The 20768-nt window shown below is 40.3% G+C and overlaps 2 protein-coding genes and 1 long non-coding RNA gene across 14 annotated transcripts in view; all 3 read left to right on the forward strand.

The window, feature by feature from the left end:
* The window catches only part of LOC122618010 (protein nutcracker), a 94585-nt gene that overhangs the window by 50793 nt on the left and 23024 nt on the right, over positions 1-20768 (forward strand). The window contains exons 1-2 of one of the 12 annotated variants that reach the window (XM_043794130.1): positions 12084-12235; positions 14785-16594. The exons of 10 other annotated variants lie outside the window; for them this stretch is intronic. In XM_043794130.1, coding sequence (XP_043650065.1) covers positions 15694-16594 — 901 coding nt within the window. In that variant the 5' untranslated portion in view covers positions 12084-12235; positions 14785-15693. Of the gene's footprint in view, positions 1-12083; positions 12236-14784; positions 16595-20768 lie in introns of those variants that run through there. One more of the 12 variants, XM_043794129.1, reaches the window with a different exon arrangement.
* LOC122616350 (sodium channel protein Nach) lies at positions 1653-4713 on the forward strand. The gene is made up of 4 exons (XM_043791778.1): positions 1653-1685; positions 3267-4281; positions 4346-4528; positions 4595-4713. The coding sequence occupies exons 1-4, from the start codon at positions 1653-1655 to the stop codon at positions 4711-4713; spliced, it is 1350 nt and encodes a 449-aa protein (XP_043647713.1).
* Positions 19038-20274, forward strand: LOC122618013. Its single transcript, XR_006325989.1, has 4 exons — positions 19038-19141; positions 19205-19493; positions 19552-19950; positions 20023-20274. It is a non-coding gene; the product is annotated as an uncharacterized LOC122618013 (long non-coding RNA).

The raw sequence follows: 20768 nt of genomic DNA on the forward strand, positions 1-20768 counted from the left end.
CAATCTACATGAGAATGTAAATTAGGAGGCAAAGGAATGCAAAGTAGCATAATATTTTCAAAATATCATTGATACTTATAAATAAGTTGTTGAATTTCATGTAAAATCGACGAGTTTCAGCTCAATTAACTCTGTCATCTTTGAAAGTTATAAAAAAATATAAGTTGAAAAGAAGAGTTATGAAAAGTTCTTGACTAATTTAAAGAAAAGTTTTTAAAAAGTTTTGTGTTAACTGTCAGATCCGCTTGCCACAAAATGCCGCTCAACCGTCAATCGTCAACCTGTCACCGCCCACAGTTTTCCCACCTTACTCGTTCGGTTTTCCTTCCGCTCATTAGGCGTCTCTCAAAGGAAACGAAAAATCCCAGGCGGAAAAAAAAGGAATCGCAGCTTGAGGCTTTTCCTATTTTGTCACGCTTTTTCGGTTCTTCTCGCATACTGCTGCACACGCAGTTTCGCATTTTTCTATGCAACGTCACTGACGACGTCACAAAAACGGAAAAAATGAGAGCCTGCGCTCTGCATCCTGCGCGCTCTTTATCCTTGTTGTCCGCTCTCTCTCTCTCCCTCTCTGTTAAGCTTTTCGTGCTTAACATTCACTTAACACCAATTTATAACATTTTTATAGCAACCCGATTATCTTGATCTTTTTTTCCGTGTACTTTTTGTTTTTGTCTGCTTTTATGGTTTTCCAGTGGATTTCGCTACTTTTTGTTGTTGGTCTTTGTGTGTAAATTACACGATTGCCTTTTTGAGTGCAATGTGATTTTGATGTTTCCTTTTGCAGTTTCCTTGTTGTTTTCACTGCTGGGTGCATGTTTGAGGACTTTTTGGGTCCTTGAGTTTGTTTATCTGGTTAGATTGGGATATGAAAGGTATAGAAGGTAAACGAGGCGGTGGCTTCATTTGTTTAGAGGTTAAGTGCACTTTTTTGGTTACCTCTGTGGTTTAGTTCCCTCTCTTTGGTTACTTCTGTGGTTACACTCTTTGACCTGAGTGTCAGTCAAGCTTTATTTCATCGGCGGAACTTGATGTTAGTAGAAACATTTGTATTTGAAACAATTAAAAGATTTTTAATTCCATATTCCTTTCTATTTTACTCTGTCATTATGAAAGGCCCATAAATACTTGCCACTCACTTATGTGTGCCTGAATATTTGGTGTATTTGTACTCTATTTTTAACACCTGGAATTTGAGATTCCCTGTGAATGGTTGGCATTCTCGAAGCATCTTGTTTGGGACATTTCCGGCGACCTGCGAGGGCAGAGAATGTCTTTGGGCACTTGGCAGCCTCCTTTGGCTCCTAGTGCCCCCTTTTAACCCCACCACTTTCTCCACCTTTATTGCTGTGGATTCTCCCCGTAAGCTGTTCCTTGCTTTTGCATTCCATAAACCACAAAGTATGAGTAAGCACTTAACCCTTTCGTTGCACGCTGCTTTCTCTTGCCCCTTTCTCCGCTCTCTCTCTCCCTCTCTCTCTTTCTTTTGCTCTCTTGCATTCCTGACACGCATTGCTAGTCTAACCTTTCACATTTATGCGTTGCACACGCCCATTGCCGCCCCCTTTTTCTGTTCCAGTTAGTTTTATTCAATTCTTGCGCTATTTTTACAGATGCAATTTTACAGCGGAAGCGAGGAAATCGAGACAACCATGGAGAAAGTTGGAGAAAGGGGTGCGGAATGGGTTCGAGGGGGGGTTTAAGTGTGTGTGTGTGAGAGCGGAGAAAGGAGGCTGCCTAAGTGCTTCGCCCATTAAAGTATGCAATCATTTTGCGGTTAGTTGCCCTTGCCTTCCTCCTGCCCCTTGAACCCCTGCACCCCTTCACTAGCACTTCTATCTTTTCCACTTTCCCTACCCCTTTCTTCCTTTAGCAATTTTCGTGCCTTCAGCTGCATAAATTTCGCCTCCGGATTCGCTCTTAACCAATTTGCTAATCGGCTCTAAGGTTGCCACTTTCTTAACAGCATTAAACATTTTTATGGTGTTTACTATTTAGTTATGATAGCTAATTCTGAAATGCTTGGTTAATATAATCTTAATACCAATTAATAGTGAGCTATTCATTGAACTTTTCAAAGAGCAATGTTACTCAAAACATTTAATTAAAAAACGCATTTTATCTTTGACATTTTGTGCCATATGTTTCGGTTTGCCTCTTCTGTGGGCCAAGTTCATTCATAAACAAATTAGAGAAAATTCGTCTGCCCCGTTTTCTTCTTCTTTCAAGTCTTGGCCCCCACAATTAAATCGAAAACACAACGATCCCCCCTTTTCCACATCTCCACCCCTCCGATCCTAGGGAGAAAACCCGTAGAAGCTACGTATAAATAAATAAATAAACAAGCGTTTAATTGAACCGGAAATTATTGTGTGTGGGTTGTTTGAATGCTTCTTCTTCTTCTCTATCCCGCACGTATGTGTGCCGAAGTGCACTAGTGTGTGTGTGTGTGAGTATGATTGTGCTTCTTATTGGAATTTGTTCACTTTTATTTAGTTTTATCCCACAGATGTTGTTGTTTGTTCGCATTGCGTCTTAGCTCTCCAACTTGTTTGCCCAGTTGGTTTATCGTGGTGCGAAAGAGAGGGGTGTACGGGGAGTGAAAGAGAAGGAGACATGTGTGCTGGAGAAGACTTCTTGCTTTCGGGCAACAAAAGCATATACACTTTTCTGATTAGTTCTATTCTTAGTTATGGTAACAAGTGCCGCAGATTTAAGCTGACATACGAGTATGAAGTAAAGTTTATAGAATACTTTTCGTTGCACTTAAAGAAGATTTAAAACTTTTCCCAGGATCTAGAAGACTCTTTACTCAGTTTCAATTTTAAGCATATAATTAAGTTACCTAACATACTTGGCCGATTATTCACTAAGTAAACATTCAGAGAATTTGGCAATCATCGTTTACATTGAAAATGGAAATGGGACTCCCCAACTGAATCCCATTAACCCTTCAACTCTTCACATTAGCGTGATATTTTCAATTTCCTTGTGTGGGTGTGTATCTGTTCTTGGACGGTATCTGTGTGTGTGTGTGTGTGTGTTTCGTGTATCTTGCAACACATTGTAGTAAATTATACTTGACAGTCGTTGCATGTTCGACTTGCGATACTCGACAGTTTCCACTTCCATTAATGGCTACTCAGCCACGCCCCCCACTTGTTGAATTAAATATAATCTGATGTTATTTATTTGGCTGGAGAAATTGGAGTAGATATCTTCACTGGATAATCTGGTATCTCAACACCATAATTACCCACTGAAAGGCCATAAAATATCCTGTAGACATCGAAGGACACATCAGTACAGCCAAATTGTCCCGCTTTGTGACAACTTTCAATAAAACGGTGGTTGAATATTTTCGAAAAACAAGTCTCAACGGCTTCGGCCTGCTCTACTTTATAAGAAAACGCAGAATCCAAAGAATCTTCTGGTTTTTGTTTATTAGTTTTGGCATTCTCTTCGCTAGTTATGCAGTGTTCTCGATGATTCTGGAATTTCTCAGCTATTCAACAATTACAGATCTCTCGGAATTAAAGGCTTTCGAAGAGGAAATACATTTTCCTGAGCTAAAAATATGTAGTGGTTATAAGTTTAGTCGCAGGAATATGTTAGCTTTTGCCCAGGATTTAGTGAATTCTCACAACAAATCGCAGGATTACTGGCTAAACAAATTATCATTGCTGTCTGGATACTTTGATCCATTTTCTGTAAACGAAGAGGATTTTTATGACATTAATCCTATACTCGATATAAAGAATATTTCCTCACTTTTAATGGGTTTAACACCAGCTTGTGAATCTTTAATACTCAAGTGTAAAGTGAATAATGTTTCAACCAATTGCTCGCAACTATTTACATTAAAAGCTTATAAGGAGGGAAATTGTTGTGCTTTAAGCAAGAGTAATTTAACTGGAGAGCTCTCACTTTTTGTGGATTCCTCAAAAGTAGATGAATATCCTTTAAATGATAATTTTCCTGGCCTTATCTTACATGTTCCAAGTTGGCAGGGTAGAATTAGTATTAACCCTGGAGAAATGGCAGCTGTGGAAATAGAAGTTATGGAACTTCAGGGAAATTCTCAACTAAACGAGTTTGCCGTAGAAAAGCGAGGTTGCTATTTTCCTCAAGAGGGTGAAAGTAGGGAAAAGTGCCTGCATGAGTGTAGAATAAAAGCCACGCTAATTAATTGCCAGTGTGCGCCATATCCATTCGAGTTAAGTACGCAAAAGTTTAAGCATTGCACTTTGGAGAACATAACATGTCTGCAGCTGGTAGAAAGTGAGTTTTGAATTTCATATATGTAATTCCTTAAAGGTAATTAATTCTTGTTGAACAAACCCAGGAAACTGGTCACCAGCTCAGTGTCCGCAATGTTTGCCGCTCTGCAATCAACTGTTTTACAGGTTGAGCAAACAAATCCTTGGGCATTTGCATCCTTGGAGAAGTGAGTTGACTTTCAAATTTAAAATGCCACATCGACAACTGTACAAAACAAACATACTCTATCATTGGTATCAAATGCTGTGTAAGTTTGTTCAACGCTTAACCGAAATACACTTGCACAAACTGTATGTATTTATTTAACCAAAAGCAAACGTTGGCGGCGTTCTGGGCATTTGCATTGGCTGCTCGTTCATCAGTGGCTTCGAGTTGATCTACTTTCTGGTCTTTCGCCTGTGGTCCAACTATCATCGACAGTCCGAGATTTAATTAAGTCAAATGTTACACATACGCCGTGTGGGCAAATTTGTTGCGATTTATCTCGTTGACAACGTGCCAGCGACAGGGTCGCATTAATCTTGATGACTTGAATTGTAACTGAGGCGAAATAAACGAGTGAAAAAGAAACCCCTTTCCCCCCAACGAAGGGTGGCACTTGGGGGCTGGTTTTGTGGGCGGGGCTTAGCTGGTGTGTGCCGATCATCAAGGTTAAGTGGTCTGCTGAGCCTCTTTTCATCGTCGCAGCTTGTTCGCCTTTCGTCGCCTGGGGGGCCACTTGATGACTACTGAACGGCAACAAAAAGATTCAGAAAGATGTCTCTTCTTGTGTATATAAGCAGGAAGAAAATGTTTAAACATTGAAATGCTTTCTGAAACTTAAAAAAAACATAGTGCCAGATAGGGTTATTGAAAACATATCTATGATAAGCCATACAGTTGATATAGCAATGCAGTTGATGCGGAATAAAGTGCCACTTTTAATTTGAAATTAAATATTACTTTTACCCATTTTCTCTCAGTGATTGTGTGTGAGTGTGAATACCTTTCTTAAGTGCACTTCAGCGTGCGTTTTACTGTATTGATTTTTTTCTCCACCGACTTGTCAACTTTTGAATAATAAAATTTTTGTTTCTTTCATTGCAGGTGAGTTTTCCCAAGAAAATTGCGTCCAGGTTTTCAATAGCGTAAGTTTTACTATGTTTAAGATTTGAATTTTCCAAAACTTAGTTAACAGCACATGTTAATAAGCTGCGAAGTAACAGGTAAAAGCTTCGAAAGCTTCATAGAGTGGGAAAATCAGCTAAGGGCCATTTTATTGGAAAAGCTTGAGGGAAAGCTTTTACTTTGGGGTCGTCGGCTTTGTTTAATAAAGTGTAATTTTTATGTCGCTTATCACAAATCATGTTCAATCAATTGAAATTTAAGATGGAGCTCTCAGAATCTTAGAATGGCTAAAAATTCAAGCCATGAATTATCAAAAGTCTGGGACTACAAAAAAATGCAATCTAAGCATGCAGTAAAATCTAGAAGCCGCACACCCACTTAATAGCCTTCTGGGGGCAAAAAAAAAAAAAAAAACCGTGAGCAAGGCGAACGTCTCCATTAATTTAAAAACCGCCAACTTATCAGGGCAGCGTCATGGTCCTAAGTGATTTCCCCAGCTCCGTTGATTTACGGGGGAAAAAGTAGCAACGGATATCTGCTGCTCTATATTACACACATAGAGCCACTAAGCGCAAGGACATGCGATGCCATGTCCTTCACCTTCCCATCGCCTCCCAAAAAGGCAAGGAAAAAATTTATACATAAATATCTCCGAGCGAAGGAACCTTCGGAATTCCTTTTAAAGTATTCCGTATGCGGCGGCGGCGGCTTGTCCTGACATTATTATTTTTTATTTTTACTTTCTTTTTTTCTGTTTTTTTTTTTACCAACTGATGAGTCGCTGATCAAAGGCATTCCCGGGTTTCGGGGAAAATTCAATTCGTGCCACTTAATGTGTCACATTACAGTCACTTCGAGTAGTTCGATGTAGCTGGAACTAATTTGGGACATTTGAGTTATAAAGGGGATGTTTTAAAACATATATATACCAATTTCAAGAGTCATCGTAGATTATTGATTGTTTCTGGCTAACTTATGGGCATCAGTTGTCAAGAATCGACTTAAAGCATTAGCATTGCCAAACAATAAGTAATAAAGCAACTGACTTTTACTCTACTCAGAAAAAAGATAACCAGAATGCAGAATTGAGCTTGAGATTAAAAATGTACGGCGTGAAAAACTTGTTTAATTTCTTGAGAATTGGCCATTGTTACCACTAGCAGCATGTGCAAGCGAATTTCCAAAGGTCGGTGCGTTTGGGCGGACGAACAAAAGTTTTCGTTGCCAACTTGAAATGAAATTGGTTCAAATTAAACATTTCAAACAGCTTAAACTTGTCCCTCAAATTGCCAGCCATTGTTCGCCGCTCGACAAACTCCGATCGGATGTGGGCCCAAGGACATTTAGGCATACCTAAACACAGTCGTCTTCCTTCCCCCTTTTTTTTTTTCTCAACAGAATCTGAATCCTGCATCGACGTGGACTGCCTTATTTGCATAATTCTAATATGGAACATTTTTGGCCAGCAGCTCCCTCAACTGTCCACCTACACTCACACACACTCACACACACACACTCGCACATACACGTGCACACGCACACATCCTGTGCTGGGAGATTTGCATAAATAAAAGCGTAGTTGGGCCTCCATGTCGTCCTTGTCAACGTAAATTACGGCCATTTGATTTAGGCAATTACAACGCATTTTTGTGCAACAATTTTCCGTAGACATCCCAACTTTCCTGCTGGTTTTCCCCCGCATGATTTATATTTTACTATTTTCTCATTTTCCTGGAAGGACAATTTCAATTTAAGCTGCACTGCTCTCAGTCAGCTTCGACATGTTGTGTTGGCCCAAGTTAATTATGGCTTATCCTTGGACTTGTCTGCAGTCGAGTATATTTATTGTCGCTGTCGTCTGTCTGCAGGATTTCCTCTGTGATTCTTTCGCTTTTGTTCGCCATTGTTCGCGGATATTTTCCTGCAACCGAGTCGCAATTTGGCACTGTTCCCAAAAACAAAAAAGGTAGACGACCTTGGCCATGAGAAGGACAGGACTTTCTATTTATCTATTTAGCCAAGGGAAGCCAAGTTGCCGACTTGTTTTTCGGTCTATTTGCATTTTGCGGGCGAACAAAATGATTATCATTTGTTTTCGTTAAGTTGGCTAAAACCAAACTGTCCAGAGCCAACAAGTTGTGGCAGCTCATAAAAATGAATTACGTGCGACGGTCCCAAGGATTCAGTAGTTTATCTGAGCCATTCCTCCTCTGCCTTTTCTTGGATTTTACGCAGATTTCCTGGGATCAGTTTAGCGTAGGGACTTTATAAATATGTGAAGGAGCATATGAAACAGTTTTCGTTGTGGTTTATAGGAATGCGAATTGAATTTCAGTAAATTTATGTATATCTAAACTCGCATAATGTGCGCCTGATTTAAAAGCCACAAAGGATAGGGTTCCTATTAAATGTATTTACATATTTTTCTCATCAATTTATACTACGGCTGAAGTTGAAACTTGGTCAAACTATAAATATGAATAGCAAATACATCATTTAATTACAACTTGAAAAATTGTATAAATATCTTTTAATCCTGCCTAATAGGCTCTCATTATTTTGCAAATGAAATATGCCAAAGTAGCTTGCAAATTTCAAATGCTCCTTGGGCTAACGACTTGAGTCGCTGCGTTCCATTACGAAAAATAATTCATAATAATTTGTATCGATTTTGCTGAAGAGCTCTTCCCGATTTGCTCCCTAACGACTTTTTTTGCCTGCATAAATGCGTCCTTTGCGATTTACATGATTTCCTCTGCCGACTTTCCAATCCGCTTTTCCACATTTCCGCACTTTCCCCCACCAACCATTGTGTCTTATGCAAATGCTTTCGTTGGACGAGTCCTCTCAATCGAGGAGGGATTCCTGTCGGCCCGTCCTGTCCGTTCAATCAAAGTTGACATTGCCTGGCGGGAACATCCTGGATCCAGGACTTGCCAGGACTCAGGATTCATTCCTGCCATTGTCATTTCGAGTCGAGTGTGTCGAGTGTGTGGGCGCCTTAAAGCGATTTTATTTATGCAGCGGCATGTGCTCACTGAGCTGAGTTCTTAACCGAGTTTGGCATGCAAATTTTGCACGTGCCTCCATCCTTGTGTGCATTTAATTATTAAAATTTAATTTGGCCAATTCTCTTCGGCCGCTTTTTTCAACCCCAAAATCAAGCTGTGAAAGAAACTACTATAAAATCGGGGACACTGCTCCAGTGCCTTTTGTCTACCGAGCAAACAACCTGTTTGCATCCTCGAAAGAAAAAAGAAAATCTATATTATGGCCTGAAATAGTTTTTTCTTCTTTTTTTTGCGCAGAATGGCACATCATTGTTATTCCTGTTGCTCTTCTCCGTTGGCGGATAAATTTTTGATAACTTGCGTCACTCGCATTTTTAATGCAAAAGGGAGCATTTCCACTTTCGAAAGAGAGCGCGGGAAAACTTTAAGAGAACCAAAAGCTTTTCGATTTTCCCAGCACGTGCCGTTTTGTCGGCAAAAAGCGAATTCAAGTTCAAGTCACACAACATTGAAAGCCAAGTTCACAGGCTCCAAGGCTCCCTCGCCCTCTCTCTCTCTCTCTTTCTATTCGTGTCCTGCTCTCTCTTTCCCCGACGCTGACTATGTATTTTTGTGATTATGTAAGCAATTTCTGGGCTGCGTTCTGCTATTTGTCCTTTATTTTTTTTTACCTAAATAAATGCAGAAATTTGTAAACATATTTACAAAATCTAACTTTTTTACAGAAGGGTTTATAAATTACAAAAAAATGATGAATAGTTCAAAGTACTTATTATTAAATACTTTTCAGCGTAGAATGTATACTTTGGCAATCTAAAAGAAATATCTTAAAGCCGACTAAAGCTACTTTTTTTTTGTTTTGGCCAACAGTTGTTTATCTTCGATGTTTTGTTTGCGGCCCAAAAATTTCAATTGCATTTTCTGCTATTTATTTTTCATTTTCCTTGGCATTTTGCTCGATGCTGGCAGCCATCCTTTTTGTGATTCCTCACCAGATATCTGTTGTTTGTTGTGTTTTTCCTTTTGGCCTTCTTTTGGCCGCTTTTCCCACCCTTCATTTCCCCTCTTGCCAATGAGCACAACAAAGGGGAAGGACGCCCGCCGCCATAGTTGCCCCATCTCTTTCGTTGTTCCAGCTGGCTATCTCTGTCGGCCCACCTCTACCCGTCTCTTTCGCCTTTCTTGGCATTCATTGCGTGGCTGTCTCACATATCTTAGCTTCTATAGCAGCTATTGCTTGGCTGTAGCATCCATAAAGTCGTGTCAACTTGTGTTTTCTATACTAACTAGTTGACATTGGTTTGATTTGCCCCATATTTTTGCGATCTGAGGCGAAGCCTTCTCCTTGTTGCGCATTCGAGATGAAGTCGGATGTTCCCCTCCAGGGACCTTCGAGGTGGTCCTGGCCTTGATTAGCTTTCGGTTTTTCCCTTGGAGATTCTGGGAATTTCAATTCAAATCATTCTGGCACTGGTTTATATTTAGACCCAGTGTTTAACCTTGTGGGCACGGGCGCAGGCACACTTCCTTTTCGGTGTGTCACTATTGTGGATGGTGGGTTTTTGCTCCTCACAGCCAGATGACAATGATGGAGCCTGGCATTGATGGTGAAAGGACCAAAGGGACAGGGACAGGGACGAGCAGAAGGACACTGCCAAGGACGCGCCAGGAAACGAGAAAGGCGGCGCTCAGTGGCATCGAGTTATTACTTTGAAGTGTCTGCTCATCAACGCGAAAGTTATCTCTGCCTCACTTTTCCGCAACTTGAATGGTGTCCTGTTGAGTTAGCCCACGAATGAAATGCACCTGATAGAAAAATTAATCTGATATCTCATACTGAAAGGATGTGAAATCCAGTATCCATTTAAAAGGACATGTTCCAACATGTTCTTAAGTACATAATTTTATTATGATAGTTTAGTAAAGAAAACTGTATACTTGGGTATATTTAATTCGACTGTGAATTGTGTCTTTAGTTCTTCCTTCATGGGCATACCCGATAGTTAAGTGTGTTTCGTTGCCTGTTAATGACTTGGACTTGGGCTCTTTCAATTTGCTGCTTGTCTACCGCATGCCATTCGGCATTAATTTGCCGCAGCCTCCTGCTTTTCCCGCACTTTCCACTTTCCGGCTCATTTTTGCTCTCTTTTACTTAATTACAATAATTCATCAACTTGTTTTCGTTCTATGGAAATCCAGCCACGCTCCATGTTGATTAAATTCATGGTCCCATTGTTTGCGCCTTTTTAAGAGATGGGGCAGATATTCTGGGAGCTAAATGCGGAAATTCTGTAACATTATTTGGCTTGGCTTGTGGCTTTCCTTTGGTTGCATGTGCAACAGGCAAATAGCAGCATAAATATATGGCCGTGACCATGGCAACTGCAACTGCAACTGCAGCATTGACGCACACGAAAAACCCCCTCGTTCTGCATTTGCCACTTTCCTTGCTGGCTAGCCGCAGAACTCCTGCCCCATGATTTCAATCAGACTGTGGGCGTGCATTAATGAAGGGGAAAATGGAAAAGGAAGCAGAAGGGAAAATGCGGGGAGAATGGGCGGAAAATGGGGTGTGGGCAGGACAACAGGCTTCGAGCCGGGGCAACAAACATGGAATAAACAAAACACACGCACACATTGCCAAAATAATAGCCAATGAGAGCGGGAAAGAGAAAATGCAGCGGGAGCAGGAAAAGCGCTTTTCCTGGCCAAGAGAAATTGGCAAAGCTTTTCCTGCTCTTGCCAAATCAAAGTGCTCAGTGATGCTCGTCTTTTTTCTGGTCTTTAAGTTAGGAAGTCACATTATAAAACCAGTTTTTCTCTAAAATTTAGTTTTTCATACAATTATTTAACAAAATCTAGAAGAATAACAATGAAATGTAATAGACTTATAATATTCTTTTGGAAGAAAGGGGAACTACATAAGTTTCTGTAAATGAATGCAAGAAAGTATTTTAATGTCCTCTAAATCCCACTAATACTGATGAATTACAACCATGACTGTCTAACGTTAGCCCTTTCGTTTCTGAATTTTCAAAGAGCCTTAAAAAGTTTGCTATAGTTAGGTAACCGGTATAATGATATATGGCTGTCGGAGTTTTTAGCCAACTTACTTATTCCATAACTTTGTCATTGGATTATGCAAACACCCATCTAAAAGTGCAGTTTTTATTGCGAAACTTTGTCGCATCGGCTAAATTATGCAGTGGCAAAAAGGATTGCAAGGTGTCATTAATAATTGCTTTATGCGACTATAATGTATAACGTAGCTAATTGAGAGAGCAACGTGGCCAGGACGCGGCTCTTCTGGCCAACGAAGAGAACTCCGGATGGTGGGCATTTGCTGGTGGGTTCAACCACCAGGAAAGCTCTCTCTGCGCCGCTTATCAGTGGGTGATGCTGCTGCTGCTCTGGTGGCTCTGGTGGCTCGAATCTCCATTCTCGATTCTCGAAATTCTTGGGTGGTTGGACGACGACTTGTGTGGTTTTGGTCGCTGCTCGTCGCTCGTCGCTTTTCGCGCGGCGCTGCGATGTCATGAAAAACATTTGAACGGCTTCCGTGGGCCATCAGTTTGTTGGCAATACTCGAGCCCGTCGGAACTGAAACGAAAATACAAAAGATTTTCTGAAATATATTCCAAAATTAGAATACAACTCGACAGCAAAAGCAGAAATCTCAACAATAATCTCCGACCCACAAGAATAAAACAAGAGACACACAACAAATGTTTATCAATACAAAAGCCAAACAAATTGTGATGTGATACGAGGCGGATAATTAACGCGTCTTTTGAGTTTTTCCCTAATTTCCTTGATACCTTTCTGTTGTTATTTGGGTAATTTTTATGTTCAGCTATTTTCCAATTTTTTTATGAGCTGCTAAGCGCATTTATTGCCGAGTGTTTTGGTGTGTTTGTGCGCGAAGTTAATTTAAAATCTTTATGCTTTCGCCATTTATGCGCGCCGTTTTTATGTGCTAAGAGAATTCAACAACAAAATCATAAATAAATATTTTTGGCCGCGAATGAAATTGAAAATCGTGAGCATACGGACAGTCGCAAAAATACATATTCATATCTGGCAGCCAAGTGGATCCATTAATTTTGAAATTAAACAAAAAGTGCATTGACATTGCCGCGCTGTCCCACAAAATACAAAATACAAAGTCAAGGTGTTTTCTTGTTAACTCTTGTTATTGTTGACACTAAATGTTTATGTGCATTTAAATGCGCGCGTGCGAAATGCATTTTATTTAACGAATTTAAACGGAAATATTGCTATTTTTGTGTGTGCTTGCGAGCAAACGTAATTTGTAAGATTAAATTAGGTGAACACATGAAAAAGCGGATCCTTTTTTAATGCTCAATATTGAATGCAATTGTTTCAGTTGAATGCAAACAGTGATGGTCTTTATGGTCATCAACGGCACATAAATAAATCAATTTAAAGTTTGAAAATAAAGCTTGTTTTTAAAGTGATAAATAAATTGTTTTCCAGCAAATAGCCATTTAAGCTCTTTTCACAGCTTACTATATCACTGGCAGCTTAATTAATTGGTTGAATTTCTGCTAATTGCCGTCTTTATTGCTCTTCCACTATCCACTATTTTAATCCCATCAGCAGAAATAATTCAAACAATTGTAAGCAATTTGCCATATACAATAGCAATGTATTAGCCAAAGACGAAACTAACTTGAGCAAATATTTGAGTATCAGTTTCACAACAACACACACCAAACCAGCCACGCCCATTGGAAAAGCTATTATAAGTTTGATTTGCAACTAAGAAAGTAATTGCCGAAAATTTCAATTCGATTGAGACTAAAGTAAAGAAAACAAAAGGCGGCAGCCGAAAACACTCATTCAATTCACATGAGGATTTCCATGGATGCGAAAAGTTTGGCAATTAGAATGAGTGGGAGTTTAGCAGATAGAGAGATAAGGAGGCAGAAGGCCAAAAGTAAATTGAAGTGGAAAATGTTGATACACCAACTTTGTCATTATCCAGCAGGCGGCCAATCAAATTATAATTTACTGGCCTTAAGCCCAACTTTTCAGACTTTTAGCTCGTTATGTTGTTCCGTGCACAGGAAAAATAAATAGCTAAGTACATAAATGTTGATTTTTTTTGTTGCTATAATATTAGCTTCTTCCAAAATGCTATTAAAAGATTTCTCGACATGCCTTGTCTTACCACACTAAAGGGATTCAGAGATCAACATAATTTAGTTTCTAGTTCTTATTGGAACAGTGTAAAGTTTTGCGTATTTTTCGTAAACAGAAAATACGCACCTGAGAGCGAAAGCTGACCCGTGTATCTGCAGGATACATAAATAATAATACCCCGGGTTGGCGAAGGCGGACCAGCTGGGTTAACTGAAGCAAATGGCCATCGATATGGATGCCATTTGCTGAAGTATCCTTGAGGGACGAAAGGGAGACAGGGATAACTGTGGAGGGGCTAGCTAAGCAGGCTTATTTGCAGGGCTGTCCCTTCGAGTTTTCCACCCCACCCCACTGTACTCCACCCAACCATTGGGCTTACGTGACTTTTGTGCCATGTGCGAGTGGTTGTACCATAAGTCTTCCATTTTCTGTGGATCTGCGGGTGCAAGTGAAATTAATGAAGCAGTTCATCCGACACTGAATTGATTGGCTTATTACGCTGGCAACTTGCGTTCAAATAGGAATTGGAATTTCACTTTCGCTTTCTTCTACTTTACTACTCTCTGTCCCCTGTCTTTTTGCTGGCAACGACGATTTCTTCTATCCATAAGGATAAGTGCTGCGATGACAGGACATTTCTTTCGGCTTGCATGGCTCATTTGTCTCGCTGTTTTCCCCCATTTTGCCACTGTTTGCCACATTTTGCCACATTTCTCCCCAGGAGGAAAGCATATGGAGAGCTTCTCATAATTGAATCCCCATCAAACCGCAAATAACATCAAAATTACATTATTCGCTCTCGCCATTTGCCCACTCCTTTTTGTTTTCCGCATCCCGACTCTTAATTGCGAAACATTTCCGATATTTCAGTCACGTTCGAGTGCTATCAATATGCCACGTCAATGCCTCAATACTGAATACTCAATACCCAATACTGTGCATCAGTGGCAACTTTTTGCCATCAGCCTGCCCCAACATTTCGGCTGCCATGCCATTAATTTTTGGCGTTCCTTTTTTTGAAAACACAAATTTACATAACACCACAAAGTATATTGGGGTGGATAAACCTCCCGAGTCATTTGTTTGATTAGCAATTTCAATGGGCGTGACAGAAACACTCAGAAGTCGAGAAGACGGGAAAAAGAAAAGCTCATAAAGAAAGTTCCGCTTGACATAGAAAAAAAGATTTCCCATTATTTACATTTAAAATATTTTACAGAAGGGCAGAAATTGAAACTGAAACGGCAGTTACTAAGGCCGAAAACAGATTGTGTTTCCTGAATCAAACTAGAACTACAAACTAACTTACTACGATTTTAAAAATCTCTATAATTAAACGGTTAACAAAAGCATCAAATTAAAGTCAACTACGCGGGTCGGTTGTTGTTTACAAATACCAATGCATAAACTATAAACTATATACGTGACAAATATATATTAATATCTATATACAGACACCCAAAAAGACAAGCGTTAAAGAGGCTTTCAAAACTACATTTAATGTGAACTTATTTTAAAACCATAAACCAATAAGCAACGTAAATATATATATATACAAAGGCTTCAAGATTAAATTAAATGTGACAAAAGCGAATTAACAATTAGCCAACTGCTCAACCAAGTCAACTAAATAAATATTTGTTAATTACAAAGGCCAAAACCAACAAAAACAGCAACACTATACAAATAAAAGCAAACAAAGTTACAAAACGCCGCAATTGAAAGCTTCCATTTTAAACAGAAAACAAATATATATTACACACATATAGCTAATATTTTTGCAGTATATATGAACCTATAAAAAGTATATATAAAAAGTTACTATTTTCTATATATTTAATATAAATAATATACAAAGCTTATTCTGTGTGTACGTGTTGGAGACAAAAACAATACCCTAAATATTAAACAAAAGCAAATAAAAAGAACAACAGAGCAAACTTCAATATAACCACCAAACATTGCATAGTCAAGTACAGTATTTATTGGAGACAAAAACAATATATAAAACTCAATTGAATTGACAATTCACAAATGCTGCAATAAGAAATAAATAAGAATAAAAATAAAAACTAGCAAGTGACTGAGAAAGAAATTTAGAGAACATTACTTCACTTTGGTCAGACAAATGCTGCAGTACCAGCAACAGCAACCGCCACAGCAACAGCAACAACAACAGCAGCAGCAACAGCTACTGCAACAGGAGCAACACCAGCAACAGCATCAGCAACAGCATCAGCAGCTACTGCAGCAACAGCTGCCACAGCAGCGACGGCAAACGTACAAGGAGTACTTGCAGCAGCATCAGCAGCAAAAGCAACAGCTGCAGCAACAGCAGCAGAACAACCAGCAACTGCGGATCTTCCGCGTCCACTACATCCGCCTGAATTCCAAGGACGGCGTACCGTCCCTCAACCAGCAGGTCAATGGTTACCCCAACGGCTCACCGAATGGCGCCAAAATGAAGACCATAGCGCCGAACATCCGCCGACGGCGGCGGTGCGATAAACACCACTTGGAGCTCTACTGCAATGAGACCACCACGCCGCCCACAAGTGTGCCCACCAACACTAACAGTGGCTCCAGCGGCACCAGCTCCAGTACTAGCAGTAATCAGTTGAAGCCCGGTGGCCTGAGGATACGGGAATGCATTACGGCGCCCAGTACGGCGGCCAGTTCGCCGGTGGATGAGCACATGTGCATCCCGGCACCGCCCATCACACCGCCGCCAGCCTTCCTCACCGAGGGCTACAAACGGTCCAGCACATCGGTGTCCACCTCGGCTTTGCCCAGTGCCACCAGCACCAGCAGCAGCAGCAGCAGCCGGGAGACGCAAACCCAAACCCAAACCCCGACACACAACCAGAATCACATGCAGTGTCTGAAACCGAACCTGATACGCCAGCAGAAGCCATTTCCCGTAGTTGCCAAGCCACTGGGGCCGCAGAAGCCCAGGACGACGGCCACCATTGCGGTCACGTTGAACAGCGGCTCCAGCAAGCCACGTGCCACGGTCAAGAGGAGTTTAGGTGAGCCGTCCCCTACTACACTCGCAGAAAATGGGCAAGCTAATAGTTAAGTGGGAAGAATATACTACCAATTTGAAGTTCAAAGTGCTTTTGTGTTTGCCAATAAACTCTTTTAAAGGTGCCTCTGTAAACTTATAAATTCCTCACATCTGATCCGATGCTTAGTTATGTCAGCCAAGAAACTGGCTTGGCTTCATTTTAATATCGACATTTCTCCCTCTGCCGACGTTGGTCAACAGCAGGGATCGTCTTGAATTCCCAAACACAAACCCACTCAATGCCTGCGCGATGAAACATTGCCCTGGACATTGCAGCATTTTATGGCGATGGCAATAAAGTGTGGTATATGTGAAAGAGGGCGGTTGGCGGGACGCGTGAGTGGGTTTGGGAATGATGGGCGTGGCCAGCCATAAAGAGGAGCCACGGAATTGCAGCTGCGTCCAGTTGGCGGAATGAATTGCCGAGTGGGGTCCGAGTGGGTGGTTCTTACGGGTGGCGTTGCGATTAGGCTTAAGCCTGCAACTTTATTGAAAACTTTTATGGCCAACAGTATCCATTTTAACGGAGAGACAAAGAGCTTAAAGTGTCGATCAGGAGCGCTGCTGCATTTGATAGTTTGTGGAGGGTCCTTAAAAGTGACTGTGAAACTTTAGTTTCGTATATGGAGTTACTCTCTTTAATAAGTCGCTGTCATGTGATATATTGCCATGGTTGGAATATTTTGTGATTTAATTGTGTTTTTCCAATGAATGAAATAAATGCTTTTTAATACACACTCGTATATAGAATATTACATTTAATCAGCTTTATTCATTTCAAGTTAATTAAATGCAATTAAAGTCGGAAGAGCACTCATTTCATTCAAGCAGAAATCTTCATTACCAATCAACGTTTTGCCGTGGCAAATATTAACAGCCACTTGTGTCCGTCGCATATATACTTGGATTCTGATTCTGATTCAGCCAGATCCTGCGTGTAAAGGACCCCCTTTTTGCCAGACTGATTTATTCAAGTGTGTTTGTGGGTCTGCGGCTCCCTTTTGCGAATGATACTCAATAAGGCCATTGAGGCCGATATGCAAATGTTGAACTTCTGCGCTGAGAGACTGAGGGGGCGGCACTGCAAGAAAGTGTCAATAAAAATAAGTTTCAATGCAATTGCCGCCTGCGAGGTGGGATGTATTCCGATCCTTCGTCTTTGGTGCAACCTACCTCCTCCCATTTGATTGCATTTGCTCTGGCAGCCAGGAATGGCATATTGAGCCGGGCAAAGTTGCCCTGCAGGCAGATGAAAACGAGAATTGCATATTGTGTAGGTGCACTGGGGGCAAGGGGGGTTTTTGGGGAAATGGCATCCGGCTTTTGCCAAGAATTGTCGCTATGAGTTTGATCGATTTGGGGTTGCACAATTTGCTCATAATAAAAATTGTATGCTTCGTTCGTGTATATACCTGAAAATTGTTTACTGTGCACTGAAAGAAGACATTTGAATTGCAAGCTTACAGCATGACTTAATGCCTAACATTTAACCAAGCTTTAATTTCTGTTTTATTTAAACACTGCGTTTAATTTCTCGTTAGCACACACACATTGCTCAAGGGTTCTCATATCTCAACCGTACAAGTTTCAGTCATGAGTTAGATAATTTCTGTGTTCCCCCTGAGTTGCATAAGGCCATTTGGAAATTGAGCTCGGCAGTCTTGTGCCAAAACGTGTGTGTTGGCAATTACCAGGTTTTGGCATGAGTTGGCCAGATTTTCGTGCTTGTGCTTTTGTGCGCTTGTAAGATGCTGCCACAGAATCTAATTCCGCAGAGCAGGGCTTTCATAATGGATCGAGTGGCAAAAGGGAAATGGGAAATGGAAAATGGTAAACGGAAAATCTATGCCACAGGCGGCAAGCGAAAGCAGCTCTGCTCTCTTCGCAACCTGCATGTTATGAAATATTCAATCAAAATAAACAATTTTCAAGCCATAAATCCGACTAGCAGTCAAGGTTCCTTGCTGTGCCAACTTTTGCATTCAGTCAGTCAGTCAGTGTGTCATTCAATTCAGTTCATAGCTGAGACACTCATTACATTATTAAAATATTTTGATTTTGTATTCAGCTTACAAACTCCTTGCAGTTTGCCAGTTAAACTCTAGTTGCTTTTCCAATGACAGGAAGGCGGAAAATACCGGGAAAGCAAGTTGGTTGCATGAGCGAAAACTTTTGCAATTTTCTGGCATCTGAAAGATGAAGCATGATTCAAATGAAAAGGAGGTGGGCGGAAAATAAAGGGAGTAGGCTACGACAAAAAGTTAGAAGCTTCAAGAAAATGTAGTTAAAATGTTGGGCTCTAATAAAAAGTAGCAGAAAAGAATTTAAATCAATCTATATTCTGTTTTTCCATTGCGCAATCCAATACAAATCTGTATATTTTCTCAGTTCTCTTTTCCATTGCCGAAACTTTGTTCACAATCAACTTTAAAGTGTCTCAGCAATTTGGATCATTTTGTTGCCTTTTAAAAACTCACAAAAGAGCCATTTAAATTACCGTTCACTACAAGTATCGACCCTCGAAACATTCTGTTTAATGAATTTTCACACCATTAATAAACTTTTCCTTTAGAGTGGAGTGACCATCCAAGTTCGCTAGTCAAAATTAATTGGCAATTAATTGAAAGTTGTCCAAGTTCTGGTAACTTTGCAAGAACGGAATTTGGCCCACATGTTGTAAAGAGCTAAAGAAAGCAAAACCCGAACATCTCAAGGTCTTTCTCTCGTCGAAGAAGAAATTGCATTCTGCAAAAGTCCTCGAGGCAATTGCTAATGTGGCCTGCAACTTTTGGCCCCAGTGGGGAAAACTTTATTCCGCGAGCATTACGTAAAAGGGAGCGAGTTAATAATTAAATGCATAAGTGCGAGCTGTTTTTCTTTTATATTTTTTTTTTATATATTTTCACTCCCATTTTCGAGGCCTGGGCGCGTTATAATCCGCAAACATTAACACTGCGTCATCATCAGGAGTGGGCTGCGGAAAAGTGTGCGAAAATACGAGGAAAACTCTTCTCATCTGGGTGGCAAGCAGAAGCTGAAGCTGAAGCTTTTAATTGAATGCGTGACTTGTTGAAACTTTTTGTGATTTTGCCTGAAACGAGGTGACGATTTGTGGGTGGTAAGCTGCTTTGCTGACAGTTTTTGGCCTGATTTGGGTGGCCTGCGTATAAACCGATTAAATGAGGCATCAAATGTGCTTTGTGGCCAAGAGGAGACGAGCTTTTAATGAAAATAAGCTGATACCGTAGCTCCTCTCGCGATTAAATTAATTGCTTTAATTGTGTCGATTAAAAGTTAATTGCATAATTTCAAGCCAGGGTAATTTAGGTTCTCTACCACATTAAATTTGCTTTACTAACTGCTTTATTGTCTTCTCTTGTTTATTTTCAGGTGAGTTTCCGGCGAGCAAAAACCATTGAAAATCTGTGGGTAAACTTGAAAAGTGTTTTTTCCTTTCCATTTTGTTTGCATTCATACTTATAATCAATCAATAAGTGTCGCAAACTTGCTGCTATCAATTCGAAATGCGGCAGCGTAATCAATTATCTGCCACGACAAAGTGGGGACAACTATCGAATGAAGTTTTCCCCTTAACGAGAAAATGAAAAAGTGCCTGCGATTCTCTGCCTCCGTCTCACTGATATAAACAGCAAAATGCTGAAAATGTCGAGCGAAAGTAATCTAATAAAATTGTTTTGGGGTTTGGCAGCAAAGAGAGCTTATTTATGATCTCCTGCATTTCGCAGTACGAGAAGCTATTTCATGTGGAATCTGTGTATCTGCTCCAAGCACTGCAACTATTTGCTTAACAATTTCAATGAAAATTACTTCCTGGCCGGGGAGGAATTGAAAACAAAATGTAGCATACTTTTTTGGGCCAGCACTTTTATTGAACATTTTTCGGTTTCGCTGCTCTGCAATGCTAAATGCACAAAAAACATAGCAAATTAAATTTCTTTAGAAAACTGAAAAGAATTTAGTTTTGAATGCAAACAGATACTATTTCATTTCTCCATGAATTATTCTAGCATTTGGTGTTATTAATAATAAGCCTCGCATATTGCCATATTGTATCATTTATTTTTTGTTGTGTGCATTCAAATGATTTACATAACAATTTGCGGGTTGGCTTTGCG

The sequence above is a fragment of the Drosophila teissieri genome, chromosome 3L, assembly GCF_016746235.2.
Source record: "Drosophila teissieri strain GT53w chromosome 3L, Prin_Dtei_1.1, whole genome shotgun sequence".
In the NCBI taxonomy this organism is placed as follows: domain Eukaryota; kingdom Metazoa; phylum Arthropoda; class Insecta; order Diptera; family Drosophilidae; genus Drosophila; species Drosophila teissieri.

What these genes read in the sequence shown, in the direction of transcription:
- LOC122616350 (XM_043791778.1), top strand. Translation starts at nt 1,653, where the DNA reads ATGGAGAAAGTTGGAGAAAGGGGTGCGGAATGG. An exon ending in GAGAAAGGGGTGCGGAATGG is followed by an intron (nt 1,686 to 3,266) that starts GTTCGAGGGGGG and finishes ACCCACTGAAAG; the next exon opens with GCCATAAAATATCCTGTAGA. An exon ending in TCATTGGTATCAAATGCTGT is followed by an intron (nt 4,529 to 4,594) that starts GTAAGTTTGTTC and finishes TTTAACCAAAAG; the next exon opens with CAAACGTTGGCGGCGTTCTG.